The sequence below is a fragment of the Schistocerca americana genome, chromosome 1 (assembly GCF_021461395.2).
Source record: "Schistocerca americana isolate TAMUIC-IGC-003095 chromosome 1, iqSchAmer2.1, whole genome shotgun sequence".
Lineage (NCBI taxonomy): Eukaryota > Metazoa > Arthropoda > Insecta > Orthoptera > Acrididae > Schistocerca > Schistocerca americana.
In genome coordinates, this window is record NC_060119.1 from 146873495 (window position 1) to 146890697 (window position 17203).

Here is a 17203-nt window from a genome sequence, read left to right on the forward strand (position 1 = left end):
ACCTGTTGAAAGTAAGTCCTGCATGTGCTGTAAGTGATAAGGATAGTAACAATTGTCACGGGGAATGTTCCACAACACTGTCGTCTGGCTTAGTCTATATTGGCAGACCAGCTGTCTAGCACTGATACGGTGGTCACCTTCTACAGTGCTAATCACATTTTCCTCCAAGTCCGGTTTCTGAACATTTCAAGTATGTGCTTCATGTACTATGGTCAGTAAACATCATTGTTTGGTAAAACATTCCATACTCTCCAAATTGCTTTGTGAATACGAACAACCAGAAAATTTAGGTAATAACAAATATCATACAAACTGAACTAAAAATTGAGAAAAAAATTTAATGAAGATGAATAAACTCTGGTGTCAATAGCAGTTCTTTTTATGATAATTCAAATTGATTTGTAGGTTTGCTAGTCTAAATATTAATAACGATAAACATTTGTGAAAATATTGAAAATCTTCAGGAAATATATTTAATTTGTGATTCACAGCACTACAAACAGCTTTTATTTGTTTATCAATCACAACAGATTAGACATGACAGTTCACACTATTTTGCTGTTTCACATAATTCAGCAAGCGAACGACTGTGGAAGGTGTTACTCCTGGTATGCGACTAGCAGCGGCGATCTGAAAATATGAGACAACACTTAACATTCAAATGAATCAATTATTTGATAAATTTGAAATCAATAGTTTGCTTACTATTTTTTAAAATATCTATAGTATATCCCAGGTTACAATTTAATGAAACATAGTTGCATAATTTTAAACACTACTATTATGTAACCCCACACCATCAAAATAAAAAGGAATGCTCTGGATCCAATGTTAAAATACATTAACTAGAGTAATTCACATCACACAGGGTGGGCACGTTAAAAAAGGTCAGAAAATATTTACAATAGCACAAATGCAGGATTGACCGTTATTAATGAATATTACAGAAGAGGCTGGAAATGGTCACCACTGACAGTGATGTGGCGCTATGCTCCATTTATCAAACTGTGAGACATGCGTAAGAATTCTGCATGAAGGATAGCAGCAATAGCATTTTCAATGTTCCACTGTGGTGCTTCCAGATTATTTTAGTACAGCTGACCCTTCAATTTGCCTCACAGGTAAAAATCCCAGCAAGAGAGATCAGACGACTGAGGTGGCCAGAGGAGATTGTACTATCTCTGCTCTCCTCATCCAATACTTCATACAATAATGACAAGACAGTAAATACAGTTGTGTGCTGTTGCTCTGCCTTGTTGAAGATATCCACACAATCATTCATCTGTTGTGAGCTGATCCACATATGGATTAAACAGTTTCTGAAAATACCGGTCAGCATAAACACTTCAGTAAAAGAATCATATTAAGATGTGGACACCAAACATTGCCCACCAAACAGCAATTGTCAAGAGTATGGAATGGCTCTTCAAGGTACTGATGGGGATTTTCTGATACATAATGGAGCAAGTTTTAAGAGTTTACATACCCTGACAGGATGACCAGGATTCATCTGAAAATGTACTTGGAACAGAGCATGCGGGAGATGCGCTTGTGACAGAACCAAATGGTGCATCAAAATCACAGTTTCCGTCATTTTCTGCGATGATGCGCAGTTCTCCAGATCATTAACAAGAATCACTTCTGCATCAGTCTTAAAAATATTTCCCGGGTCGTTTTTAACAAACAATGGAAAATCCAGGATGGAATGTAACAGTATTATGAAGAGAAAAGTTGCTACTCATATAGTGGAGATGCTGAGTCGCAGACATGCACAAGAAAAAGACTGTCACAAATAAATAAAACTTTTGGCCTTTAAGGTCTTTCTCAACAAACGCAAATGCAACTCGCACACGAGACCAGTCTCAGGCAACTGAATCAGCTGCCTGAGACTGCAGTTGTGTGTACGTCTATTGTTGACGAAGGCCTTAATGGCCGAAAGCTTTATTTATTTGTGACAGTCTTTTTGTTGTGCCTATCTGTGACTCAGCATTTCCAATATATAAGTAGCAACATTCCTTTTCATAGTATTGTTACATTCCATCCGGGTCATTTTTATTTTGACCACCCTGTGACCATAATTGATCCATTTTATGTGATGAGCACTTGCACTGAAGTTGAAATCACACAGCTAATTCAATAATTAACTTTCCAACATTAACTGAATTTTCTGTCAGTGTTTGGCAGAACACGATAATAACATTAAAAAGGAAAAAAATGCTTCCTACTGTAGTGCAAAATTATTTTTATTTGGTTATGAACTGGCTTTCGGCTTATCAAGTGAATGTCAGAAACAGAGATAAACATGATGTTTGACACACACACTGGTATTATTTGTACAGAAGATACAAAAAATGACGAAGTGTTTACATACAAAAATATTACAATAATTAAGAGGTAAACAAAGTTTTTATGTGGAGATACAAACAACAAATGATGGGAAATAAAATGAGTTTACAGTCTGAATCTGGGATTTTTAACAAAAAGTTAATTTAACAAGGAAGAAAACTGAAATTGAGTCTGATCACTTAATACTATGCTAGCATTCTATGAACAATATACACTTTTTCATACTGCTTGCAAGTGATTTCATATACACCACTCTGTGCCAAGAGTTCAGTAGAAAAGACAAAATACAACCCTTGCCACAGAATGGTGTACGAAAAGTCACTTGGAAGCAGTGTGAAAAAGTGTGTATTGGTCAGTCAGGTAGAGCTGTGGCAATTCGGTTATGTGAACATTAGAGAAGCTGGTGATTAAGGAAGAAAGATTCGACCTTTGCTGATCATCTTTTAGCAGGAAACAATCCATATTATGTAGAAAGTTAAGTTTTACACTCTGTAAAAAAGATGACCATACTCAAAATAATGGGAATCAACAAACGCATGACACAGAATGCCAGCCTAGTATTAAATGTTTAGACTCAATTTCCATTTTCCCCCTTTGCTAAATCAAGTTTTCATTACAAATATTAGATTCAGACTGTAAATTCATTTTATTTCTTTTCATTTGTCACATGTATCTCCATATAAAACTTTGTTTGCCCCTTAATTAGTTAACTTAGTTATTGTAATCTTTTCATATATAAACACTTTCTCATTTTTCTATCTCCTGTACAAATAATGTCTGTGTAAGTTGCACATCATGTTTATCTCTGTTTGTGATATTCAGTTAGATTAGATTAGATTAGATTAATACTTGTTCCATAGATCATGAATACGACACTTCGTAATGGCGTGGAATGTGTCAGGTTAATAAAAGATGTCTGTACAAGATATTACATTACACAAAATATTGCATGACACTAATGTTGAAGTGGTTTTTTCCCCCTAATTTATATCTAAAAATTCAGCCAATGAGTAGAAGGAATTGTCATCTAGAAATTCTTTTAATTTATTTTTAAATGTTAGTTGGCTATCTGTCAGGCTTTTGATGCTGTTTGGTAGGTGACCAAAGACTTTTGTGGCAGCATAATTTACCCCTTTCTGTGCCAAAGTCAGATTTAACCCTGCATAGTGAAGATCATCCTTTCTCCTGGTGTTATAGCAATGCACACTGCTATTACTTTTGAACTGGGTTGGATTATTAACAACAAATTTCATAAGTGAATATATATACTGTGAGGTTACTGTGAGGATCCCTAGATCCTTAAATAGATGTCTGTAGGATGACTGTGGTGGGCTCCAGCAATTATTCTGATTACACGTTTTTGAGCAATGAATACTTTTCTACTCAACGATGAACTACCCCAGAATATGATGCCATACGAAAACAGTGAATGAAAGTAGGCATAGTAAGCTAATTTACTGAGATTCTTATCACCAAAATTTGCAATAACCCTAATGGCATACGTAGCTGAACTCAGACGTTTCAGCAGACCATTAATGTGTTGCTTCCAGTTTAACCTCTCATCAATGGACACACCAAAAATTTTTGAAAATTCTACCTTAGCTACCGACTTCTGTTCAAAGTCTATATTTATTACTGGAGTTGTGCCATTTATTGTACGGAACTGTATATACTGTGTTTTATCAAACACCTCAAGAACGCCTTAAGCTGGGAACCAGTTCGTGACCAAATAAATATAATTTTGCAGAACATCTGGAACTGTTTTTCCTTTTTAATATAATTACCTTTTTCTTTTGCATTACTAAGATGTGATGGTACATACCTTGCAGTATATTCTGTGTACACACCTATGAAATTTCAATTATTGTTAACACATTTTTCAACAATACATAAAATATTTAGGAGGAGATATTTACAGGGGATTCAGGGGTATAATTAATTATTTTTGAGTTGGTCACACACATTGTAGGACTTTTTAAACATTTATTTATTACTGGTCAGTGCGATAGAGTAACACAACAGTTAATGTCTGCCTTGAAGATTGCATTTCTGTATCTTAAGACCCCAGTTTCATAAGATACTAAATGTTAATTTTTCCCCCTTGAACGAGCACTTCTGTTTTAATTTCCAGTATAATATTATATTTAAAAAAAAACTGTTATGAAACTGTATTTTTCACATAAAATGAAACGGAAACAAATACTTGAGCAACTGAAAAACGAACTTTAACTATCGCCAATTTTGGCTCACCAATAATTGTCTATCTTGATTTTCACTTCACATAATAATATGATAAAATATATTATTGAAACTCTCTTCCACATTTGTGCAAAAGTTGCACAAGTATTATTATATGAGATACTTACAGTTGATGGTTGTACTAGTGTCAATTTCTCAATCTCTTCAGATGATAAGCACAAAGATTTCCTAGAAAGGAAAGTCAGCAGTTTATAGAACAACTACTACATACAGAGAAGAAATCAGTATGACTGAAAAAAAGCTAATTAAATACACACGCTGCATAGTTGATACTGGTTGGTATGATCAAGGCTTCATCTCTGCGTATTTCTTCCACTTCCTCCATCTGCTCACAAATAGCCATTTCGTACAAAGCTTCTATCACAAGACGCATCAACAGCGCTCTATCATTTAGTAAATGTCCTAGTACATCAGGCATTGATTCACATATGGTTTCTGCAGTTTTTATATCACCATGAATTGCCATCACGTCAAAAGCACTGTAACAAGAATGGAGCATTTTAACAAAGGGTAAAAATATAATCTGCCATCCATTTAGCAGGTTACTTGATTATCTTACCAAAAAATTAGTTGTAAATCTCTTTCATATAGTTAGTAAAGGGAAAGAGTGAATAATGTGATAAGGAGCAAATTGAAAACAAAGTAAAAACAAAATAGGCTTGAACGCAAAGTGCAAAGACAAAATACTGTGCACTGAAAGAAAAACAAATATTATTAAAAAAATGTGCTGGATTGGGAGTCAAACGCACAACCCTGCATAAGTTTTCCATTTGTTTCTCCTTGCATTCCACTACAAACTGTACTTCTAAGTGTATAGGATGCCAGTAAGTGAAAATATTCAACCAAACATGAAACTGATACTCAGATTGTCAGCGAACCACTGATGGGTTCCAAAAAACTGGAGTGTATGCTACTTTTTAAAATATTTAAGGTTCATCAAAAAACTTGTTCTGCTGCGGGACCCTCAGCCTAATACCTATGTTAGCCCGGTTATGCTTCACATTATGCATGAAGGGTTGAGAGTCTGTTTTCACATGCATTCAAAGAATAAAACCAATTCCTGCCCGGCTGAAGCACAAGAGGATAGATTTGACTTATTTGTCAAATCAATGAGCAAGTTCTGAGTAGAATTACCTGTCTAGACATTCTTACTACATCAGAGAAAGCCTTTTACATGGTGCTGTAAGATTACATTTTGAATATACTTTGCTGTCATACAACAGAAATGGTTATTAGATTGGATACGTGGAATGTTAAAATATTATGAGAAACTAGAAAATTTTAAATGTAGAAACAGAAAGAATACAAGTAGATATTTTAGAAAGTAATGAAATGTGATGGCTACGGGAGGCGAGTTACTGGATGTGGTGGTGGTGGTGGTGGTGGTGGTGGTGGTGGTGGTGGTGGTGGGGGGGGGGGGGGTCACATAAAGGTAGAGCAGAAGTGGGAATAACAATGAGGGGGAAACAGACAATATAAATGGTTGAACTGATTGGATGTCAAACAGACACTGCAGTCATACACATATACATGCCAAACACAGATGCGAACAACAGTAAAATCGAGAAAATATATGAAAATATCACTGAATTAATTAATCATTTCAAAGGAGATATGAGAATGCAGTTGTAGATGAAAGTAGGGAACAAGACAGTAACGTGAGAGTTTGAGCTTGGCAAGCAAAATGAGAGTGTACAGAAATTAAAAGAATTTTGTGCTAAGCACGAGATAGTGATTTCACGAAAACACTTTTTGAAAACCCGTTGAAAGAAAGCATAGGTGGAAGATACAGGGGAGTCAAATAAGATATTGGAATGACTATTTTTGTGTAAAAAACATTCAGGAAATTGAGGACTGCAAAAGTTATTTGGGTGCAGACATTGATAGTGATGAAAACATGGTACTAATGACATACCAGTCAAAATTCAGGAATTTAAAGAGAAAGCGGTTGAAGTATAAGAACTGAGGTAAGTTGAAGGAAACAAAAATTCAGTCTGACTTGGTGGAATATGTGACAAAAGAAATAATGACATTTCAAGAAATTTCTGGTGTGTAAAACTGATGGAATGTTCTTCTAAGAGATGCAACAAATAAGATACTAGGAATGAAAAAGGCAGAATAGAGCCAACCATGGTTAACAGATGTGACTTTGGAATTAATACAGAAAGGATGAACATGAAAGATGTCAAAAGTAAGCAGAAATAGTAGAAGTGCAATAGAAACAAAACTGAAACTTATTGACCGATTAAAACTGGGTGTCTGATGGGAACCTGAAACTGGGACCTTTGCCTTGCTGCCCTCACCAGTGCCTCTCTCCTGCCTTCGGTATGTCCCGCAAGCTATGCAGGAGAGCTTCTGTGATGTTTGGACAGAAGGCAAGAGAGACATACTGGCGGGAGTGAAGTTGAGAGGGTGGATCATGCGTTGTCCTTGGATAGCTCAGTCAGTAGAGCACTTGTCTGCAGAAAGGCAAAGATGCCATGTTAGAATCCTGATCCAGCACACAGTTTTAACCTGCCAGGAAGTTAAAAAAACTGTGCACAACAGCATCCATAACTGTATAAATTGTGATGTTGTGGAGGGAAGATATCATGAGATAGAAACAAAACAAAACATATAACAGCATGACCTACACAGACTATAAGCAAATGAAAATGAGGATATGATAACGACTATAATAGGAGAGATCCAATACTTATTTCCAAATTTCAATAAGCTTTACTCAAATTTAAAGGAAATAAATGCACAGGCATTGATGAAGTATCAGCAGAACTCTTACGGGCACTAGGGCAAAGGATGGAGCAAACGTTATGTGAGCTGAAGAATGAAATTGATGTAGCACTGCAACTTTAAAAAAAAAAAAAAAAAAAAGTAAGTATTGCACTTCCAAAGCAAGCAAGAGAGTTTACATGCAAAAATTGCTCCACAGTCAGGCTACTATGAAATCCATAAAACATCCTAAAAACAGTACTCTATCAGAGAATGGGAAGGAAAGTTAAAAATACATTACATTAGAACCAGTTCGGTTTTGTGAGAAACCGGGACACTCGAGAAACAATTTTAGCAGTGAGGTGAATAACAGAGGGCAGATTTGGAAAAACAAAGAAGCATATATGGCATAAGTAGATTTGGAGAAGGCTGTTGATAATGGGAATGGAATTATTTTTATCTATTCTTATGAAGAGAGGTGTCACCCACAAAAATAGAAGGGCAAACCATTCTCTTCACATGCAGCAAACAGGGTTGGACAGCATTGATGGAACAGTACAAAAGGTAAAATCATGGAAGGTGGAAGGTGGGTTTGCTCATTGTCCCCAGTGATATTTAATTTGTATACTAAAGAGGCAATGAGGGAAGTAAAGGACTCTCTCAATGTAGGAGTTGTTATTCACCAATGGAAAATAGAGATAATATAGTTCACTGATGGAATGGCAGGAATCACCAACACAGAACAGGATCAGAGCTGGGTGCATAATGTGCACTAGTGGGTGGCAATAATAAAAAAAAATACGGTTTTGCAGGAGACCGCTGAAGATGAGATGGACTGATCAAGAGAAAGAGAAACCAGAGTGAGAGAGAGAGAGAGAGAGAGAGAGAGAGAGAGAGAGAGAAAATGAACTGAAGCGAGAGAATGGTTGGGCACATACCGTGGCTCATTGCTAGAAATAGTAGTGGAAGGAAAGAATTGCTGAAACAGCACTAGGTGTGAGTATGTTAGGCAGATAACTGATAATATGGGATGCAGCAGCTATGGTGACATTAAAAGGATAGCTGGTAAGTGACAGCCTAAAGCCAACACTTTTTGCTCAGCAAAAGTATTGAATCATCTACTCTAGATTATTAATGATGTAGAACATTCAGATCAACAATTATTTGCCTATTTGGGTAGATCATACATCGTCAATCAACTTCCATACAGTTAAGAGAGTAGGGCAGGGATGTACCTGTCATCACTTCTGTTTGACATGGGGTAAACGGGTCATGTGCAGAACAATGCTACTAATATCTTGAATTTAAAAAAAAATGATACATTACTCCCAAGGAACCAAACAGAATCACTATGAAAGAAGCAAGACCAACTGTTACAGAAAAACGAGTGGCATGGCTGAACAAGTGGAACCATAAACTGAAAGATGAGGTTAATCGGAATAAGATAATTCTATATGGAATGACAAAAATTAGAAAAAGAGATAAGGAACATTCCAATCCCATCACGGATGATGATAAATTTAAATGGGCCTCAGAGCATTACTTTAATGACTTGTTAAATGTGAATTACATACATGCTGTGATCAAAAAGTAACAGGGATTTTTTGATTTCACCGGCTTTATACAACTGATTTCCAGATTTTTGGCTTGTTGGTACATATGTTCCCAATGTATGTTTGCATTTTCAGTTGTTTTAAATAGTATTTTACTGGTGAAAGCCAAAAAGGTTATATGTGTTTCCGAGTGCTTGGTGAATTTTTACTTTTGAGAAAATCTTGCTTACAAAATGGAATAAAGTGGAGCCCCACATTTCAAATATTTACACTGGTTTTTGGTGAATCTACTATGAGTAAGACAACAGTTTATGAGTGGTTTAAATGTTTCAAAATGTTTCAAGAAGACGATAAAGACATCTGTCCTGGACACCCTAGCACATCCATTATTAATGATAGTGTGGAAGCTGTAAAGAAAATGGGTCTGGAAAATAACAAAATCATCAATAAAGAAGTTGCTGATAATTTCCTTTGAGTCATGCCAAGCAGATTTTTCAGATGTTTTGAGCGTAAAACATGTAACAGCAACATTTTTTCCAAGATTGTTAAATTTCATCTAAAAATGATATTGTGCATACATGTTCAGGAATTTCTGAATGCAGTTGATAACAATCCATAATTTCTAACAGAAGACAAAATATGAGTTATTTACCATTTGCGTGAAGCAATATGAAGAAAGTGATCAGAATAATGGCAAAACAAATTGAGGAAATTGCATCATGATAATGCATGCAAAAAAACAAAAACCATTATGTAACCTCAGCCACCTTATTCGCCGGACATGGCCCCCTGTGACTCCTTTCTATTCCCAAGGCTAACGAGCACTGTAAGAGGGCTTTTGCCACCACTGATGAGATAAAAAAGCAGTTGCTGAGGGAGCTGAACACCATAACAAAATGTGAGTTGCAGAAGTGCTTCGAAGATTGGAAAAAGTGCTGGCGCAAATGTATTATATCTTAAGGGGATTACTTTGAAGGAGACAAAATTGATGATGATGAATAAAGAAAGATTCTTTAAGAAAAACAAAAATTCTTTTTGTTTTTACCTCGCCTCATATTAGCATACACAAGATGACTGTGCTGTATCACATTCATCTGATTCAAATGGGACAGAGATAACTTGGAATGGTGTATAATATGCCTGGAAATTCCACAAAACTGGTAAATTGGTGGGTGTTGATGAAATAACTGGAGGAATGAACAAAGCCAGAGGATTTTTTGGAAAATAATGGATGATGATTATGATGATAAGTTTACAGAGAGAAAACTACTTTGGTTATTGATCCCTCAATTCACAGTATAATTACATAAAAAAGATGTGAAACAAGTAAAGGAGAACTGTCAGCTCCAGGGTCTGTCTTCATGTATTTGTGGCTGAAAATGTTTTTGATAGTAGCTTTATCAAGATAGTGAAAAATGAGATAAAACCCAGGCAGCTAAAAACTGTAGCTGGTCACTGAAGGATACATGGAGAAGGGTCATCAGTACAAGAAAAATGGGTGATGAACTAAAATGGGTAAGAAAATGCAGACTGTACAGACTAGAGAGTTAATAAGCCTAAACAGTTAGATAAATAAAATATGTACAAGAAAGTTTAAAAATGCTCGACAGCCTCGAAGGAGAAAGTAGCCAGAGATCACTGAGGACACAACCTCTAGGTTTATTGAGGGTCATTGTACCCTGCCATTCCAGCTACCAAGTTTTTCAAATCTGATGTTGTTGTTGCAATCATAAATCTTTTCTGGTACTCCCAACTTCAAGTTTGTCTCCTGTGCTTGCTTTTTTATCTAATTGGCCAGAAAGTTCATTTCTGGAAATATCTATACGGTTCTGTGTGCAGATGAATGTTACTGGCATTTCAGAGCGGTGGAGGTCAACTAACAGGTCTTGTGTGTTAGCAAGCTTAAGAAGTAAATGGAGTTGCTACAAATCATTAAGTTATTTGTGGTGAGAGTATTAATGTAGTGCAGGCTAGTGATGTGGCAACCAGCTCTGCGGTGTATATGTCGCGACTCCCCAATCTTTCAAAGTGCCGCCACGCAGTTACGCGCGTCCTCTACATGCGGCGCTGTCTGCCAGCCATGCAGCAGCAGCGCCACCTAAGTGGCCAGCCAGCCAGCGGCCACTAGACTCGGACTCAGTTATGATTTGACTGTTAAAGTGTACACACGTCTTACTCTGTTTACTTGATCTGTGACTTTCATGTATTGTGTCTTCCTTGAAATATATTTGTTCAACTTGAAGTTATTACAATTGGCGACCAGGATGGGATTTTTCTTTTACATCGTTGACTCCCATATTTCCATGGCTACTTTAGAGCAACTATTGCAAGGTCTCATAGAACAGCAAATGCTTCTCACAAATGCGATTCGTGATTTCGTCGTGGCATCAAATGCAGGGTGTCTCTTGTCGTTGTCTCTACCTCCTTTTCCTCCTTACGACGAGATGGCAAAAGACTGGTCTGATTACGAAAAACGTCTTCGACATCTCTTCTTGGCATTTCATGTCGCGGATGAACAAACATGTAAGTCTCTGTTCCTTTCATGGATTTCACCTCAAATGTATCGGCTGTTGTCACAATTGGCTCCTTTGAAAGATCCTGCGTCTTTGTCCTTTGCTGAAATGTGCTCACTTCTGTCCGTCTATTTTCAAAAGCAAATGCATGTGGTAGCCTCACGTGTTGCCTTTTACCGTTGTCAAAAACAACAGAATCAATCCTATCGCGCTTGGGCTGCTGAACTTCACAGCCTCAGTAGAAAGTGTCAATTTGTTGTTACTGAAGTTCACAAAGAATCCTACACCGATTCCATTGTATGGGATGCTATTATCCGATTGGCGCCCAACAAAGAAGTTAGGCAACGTGCTCTCCAGTTGGCAAATCCGACTCTAGATGAAGTGCTATCCATCGCTAAGTCTCATAGAAATTTCTCATGCCGCTGGAGTGCAAATAGAGGCGTGGGGCGACATCGGGGAAATACAACCTCTGTGCGATGTTGACGAAGCATGTGGCATGTCCCCGCCGGCCGACGTGGCCGCAGTACGCTCCCAAGCGCAGCCTCGGCCTAACCGTAAACAAACCTCTAAGAAACTGCAACAAAACCCACGGCAATTTCCTTCATGTCCGCGGTGTTTTACGAAACATTCACGAGAAGATTGTCCACAACATTGGGCCGTGTGTCACAAATGCAAAAAAAGGGTCATGTGTCATCCGTTTGCAAATCCGACCGCATACATGATGTTCATGAACATGACACTGATTCTGATTCTGTGTTTTCTGTCAATTGTACTTCTTCCCTTTCAGGGAAGTTATTCCTCACTGTCCAAATACTTGGTCGAGATGTTCGCATGCAGGTGGATTCTGGTTCTGCTACCACTATCATCAGTCCTCAGCTGTATCTTCAGTTTGGTTCTCCAATCCTGTCACCTGCTACTAGGCAATTACGGACTTACAATAAACAGAAGATTTCTCACTTGGGACAATTTGACGCTGAGGTATCTTACAAATCTGTTGTTCGCACTGTTCCCATATTTGTGGTCAACCATAGTAACGTGGAGAATCTTTTTGGTTTCGATGCCTTTCGCATTTTTGGGTTCTCCATAGATGACTCTGTCAATATCGTCTCTGATGCTATTCCTTATGCTCTATTGGATTCCTTGTCGACAACATTTTCGTCCCTTTTTTCTCCTGGGTTAGGCCGTGCAAACGACTTTGAAGCTCATATCACACTCAAACCCACTGCTCGGCCTAAGTTTTTTCAGGCTTGGCCCATTCCTGTGGCCCTTCGTGATCAGGTCAAACGGGAGCTGGATCGTCTCACTGCTTCAGGGGTCTTGCTTCCTGTCACTTCCAGTGAGTGGTCCTCTCCTGTCATTGTCATTGCTAAGCCAAATGGTGATATTCGTCTCTGCGGCGATTTCAAAGCCAATGTGAATGCTCAATGCCTTATCGACACTTACCCTATGCCTCGACCTGAAGAATTGTTCACTAAACTTGCTGGAGGCCAGTATTTTTCTAAACTTGATCTGTCAGAAGCTTATCATCAACTTCCTCTTGACGCTGCTTCCCGGCAGTTTCTGGTCCTTAACACGCCTTTCGGCCTCTATCAATACCAACGATTGCCATTCGGGGTTGCCAGCGCACTTGCTCTCTTTCAGCGATTCTTGGAACAATTATTGCTCACTGTCGCTGGGTGTATAAATTACCAGGATGACATTGTTGTCACTGGCTCCACCACTGACGAGCATCTTCAAAATCACCGCACACTTTTTCATGTCTTACAGACTGCCGGTCTTAAGTGTAATCTTCAGAAATCAAAATTTTTTCAGGCATCTATCACGTACTTGGGGTTTCAACTCTCTCAGGATGGTATTCGTCTGCTTCAGCAAACTGTCGCTGCGATTGATGCCCTTCCTCGCCTTACATCTGTTAAGGAACTGCAGGCCTTCTTGGGGAAAATAGCATACTATCACAAGTTTTTACTGTCTGCTGCTTCGGTGGCTCAGCTGTTGCATCGCCTGTTGCTTAAAAACGTGCCTTTTCACTGGTCTGTGTCATGCAATGCAGCTCTCCAGAAATAACCTACCAGCAGCTGATATGGTATGGACATATGAGATTCATGGATGCTAGCAGGCTGCCAAAACTGATGTATGATTTGTGATTTGAAACTCAAAGACTGAAGACCAAGAGGACAACCAAAACTCAGGTATAATGATATGACAACATCTGACATCGAGCAGAGAGGACAGATTTGGGGCAGTATTGAAGAAGGGAGAGAAGTTTATGGACCGTAATTGATGGATGTACCTCATTTGCTGGTCCAACAATTAAGATGGAACGATATGGCATATGATGTAAATGAGGATGATGACATTACTGCTTGTCCATGGAAAATATGACATGACATTATTATCTGCACATGTCAAAGTAACATGTCTAAAGGCAAGACCCTATTACATGAAAGCAAATGTGGGCCTAGTCACACAACAGAAACCAGGCACACACCAACAATTTCAGCAGCTGATATTAGAGACATTTTGCTCAAGCAGCACGCCATATACTTGGGTTTGTCAGCTTATAACAGGGGTGAACATTTTGGGAAGATGCTTTATTTTTCTAAGATTTGCCTGCAACAAATCGTAAAAGATGTGGAAAGTTCAGATCATCACACAATGGAGTACACCTTGAACACTGTCCACAATCATGAAGAATAATTTGTAACAAAGACCTAGTCCATTTATTATGAAACTGAAAACTGTCACATTCCAAGGACCAGCCATAACACAATCCTGTGCATCATTCAAACAGTCCAACACAGAAATTAATATCACTACTGGCTCAGCCTCTTACAGTGATGTCAAGCAATAATCCAAACTGAAGAAGAAAAATTCCAAGAACTCCACTCTATGCTAATTGCTCGAAGGCAGAGTGAACAGCAAATAATTAAAAGATAGCCCATCAGCTTGGTACATTGCTCTGTTGAAGAAAATGATAAATGAACTTTACGTTCAGGGAGCATTGTCACCCAAAATACATCATCTATATTACCTAAATTCTCGACATCATTACTGGAAAGGAATGATTTAAAACATGATTTGGCTTACTATCACATAAAAATATTTTCAATAAATTCACACTATTCTCACAGCACTACAATGATGGTAGTGATGACGATGACAATGCCACATATATCGTTTCTTTTCAGTTTTAGGGAGTACCCAGCATTGACTATTGTATGTGATGATAACTAGGGTCCTGCATTAAACAACAAAACAATTTTTATGTAAAAACATGTAGTACAGACCAAACAATGGAAAGTCCAGCATGGAATAATAACAATATGGAAAGATTGCCACTCACCCTAAAGATGACACACTGAGTTGCACATGGGCACAATGAAAAGACTGAAGTGCTTGACCAAATCCTTTTTCATGAAACACACACACACACACACACACACACACACACACACACACACACACACACACAGCAACAACAACAATTCAACACAAGCATACACACATACAGCAGTTATCTCCAGCCAGAATAAATGTGTGTGTGTGTGTGTGTGTGTGTGTGTGTGTGTGTGTTTTACTTTCTATTCTGAAGTAAGCTTTGGCTGAACGCTTAGTGTATTTCAGTCTCTCTGCAACTCAATGTGTCATCTTCATGGTGAGCAGCAATCTATCATTTTCATAACTGTTGATATTCCAACCTGGACTTTCTATTGTTTGAAAAATATGGAAAGGACAGATTGTTAGTTGCCAAATAGAGAATGCACTGGGTTGCACCACAGGAAACAGTGCTAGAAGTCTTTCAGCTTCTGGCACAATCATTCATCAGAAATAAGACACACACACAAACTTTCCCGCAAGCCCAACTCAACACCCATGGCCACTGTTGTCTCCTGCCACTAAGGGCCAACTGCAACTATACCTGAGGTGAGCAGCAATCTAGATGGTATAGGTGGGTACAGAGGAGATGTGGGGAGGGGGAGGAGTAACAAGATAGGGGTGAGGAGAGATACTAGTGCTGGCTGTGGGAGCGTGCAGGTGGTGGGGACAGGATGGGGCCGCTAGGTGCAGTACAGGGAGTTTGTGCTGGAAGGTGAGGAAGCAGAGAGTATATAAATAGGGACACAGAAAGGACTGTGTAGATGCACTGGTGGGATAGAAGACATGTAGTACTGGAGTGAGAGCACGGAGACGTACTACTGAGGGTTGAGGCTAGAAGAGTTACAGAAACTAAGAATATGTTGCAGAGCGAGTTCCTAATTGTGCTATTCAGAAATGCTAGTGTTGGTGCAGTTGAATCTAGATGTCACAGACTGTTTAGCAGTTTTTAAAGTGAAGCACTCTGTATTGGACAGCACGCTCAGAATGATGTGGTCCATCTATCTCTTGGACACAGTCTGGTAGGGGCCATTCATGTGGACAGATAGCTTGCTAGATGTCATGCAGACAGATAGCTTTCTAGTTGTCATGCTCACCTAGCATGTAACACAATAGTTGCAAGGAAGTTGGTAAATCACATGGGTGCTTTCACATGAAGCCTCTCTTTAACGGGGCAGGAGAAGCCTGTGACAGGACTGAATAGGTGTTACAGGGAGGATGTATGGGGCAGGTCCTGTACATAGTCTATTGCATGGATATGAGCCATGAGGAGCAAGGGATTGGAAGCAGAGTTGGAACAGGGACTGGCACGGTTATTGTGTAGGTTGTGTGAGCAGCAGGACACTCCTGTGGGAAGGGTGGGGAGAATAGTGGGGAGGATATTTCTCATTTCTGGGCATGACGAGATGTAGTCAAAACCCTGGCAGATAATGTTATTCAGCTGCTCCAGTCCTACGGACTCCCCACCCCACGTGACTTTCCACATGACAACTAACCACCCCAGCTAGGTTGCTACTTTGGATGCAGCTGCTGTTGGGCTATTACGCCCAAAGATGACAGTGACCATGAGTGGGAGAGTTGTGCTTGTGTGAATGTGTGCGAGTTTTCTATTTCTGATGAAGGACTTCCTTTGGATGCTGAAATATTTATAGCATTCTTTCTCACTGTGCCTGTCTGCCACTCAATACCTGTTCTATATGGTGAGTAATATATGGTACAGAGATATTTAATACACCATGCAATGAATTAAAAAATAACATTCCTGGTGTCTGTTGTTAAGCTTCTCAACAACATTCTAGATGGACAGTATGGGTAATATGACTTGAAATTCATAATCTACTTGCGATAAACAACATGATGTAATGCCATGTGCAGTTACTCAGGAAAAGTGGAGATGCACATGAGGCTAATGGATTTTATGATTAGCATGGCATTTAATATGTGCATTTCGTCACCAGTTCACTTGCTGGGAAAACTGCCCATGAAAAATTGTCTTGTGCAACAATCAAACAAACTGAGACTGTTTATGACATGACCCCCAATGAAATGTTTCTTCTTTTCCCAAAACCTTGACTTACATAGTTGTGCTTATTCACAGCATAAGACAAAAATAAAATAATCTCCTCACTAAAAACAAGCAGGCAGAGCAGTGCTCAGCTTCATTCACCAGCTACCTGCCATGGTCTAACTGCCCCATCTTAATATGATGTGTCGAGTTTCTGGGAAGTGTTTCAAAAAAACTTAAGCCATTTTTATAGTGATAGCTCTTATTTCAGTGAAATGCTGTAACAACACTGAAGCACAAGAGATTTTATTCCTCCCAATTTAAGCATGTACATTACCTTGCTTTGCTTAGTTATTATTTTGTTTTCTCAATGTGTTTAAGGATGTTCATTATTTAAAGCTTCGCATAACTTAATAGTAACACAAATATTATTTTTTATGCCA

At 38.6% G+C, this 17203-nt stretch overlaps 1 protein-coding gene across 3 annotated transcripts in view; it reads right to left on the reverse strand.

Annotated features, from left to right (window-relative positions):
- Window positions 1-484: 484 nt before the first annotated feature.
- LOC124551287 (protein MTO1 homolog, mitochondrial) overlaps window positions 485-17203 on the reverse strand; it is a 90060-nt gene continuing 73341 nt past the window's right edge. For all 3 annotated transcript variants that reach the window (XM_047126310.1, XM_047126293.1, XM_047126304.1), the window contains 3 exons: window positions 4863-5084; window positions 4713-4773; window positions 485-630 (listed from right to left, as the gene is read on the reverse strand). In XM_047126310.1, coding sequence (XP_046982266.1) covers window positions 532-630; window positions 4713-4773; window positions 4863-5084 — 382 coding nt within the window. In that variant the 3' untranslated portion in view covers window positions 485-531. The remainder of the gene's footprint in view (window positions 631-4712; window positions 4774-4862; window positions 5085-17203) is intronic.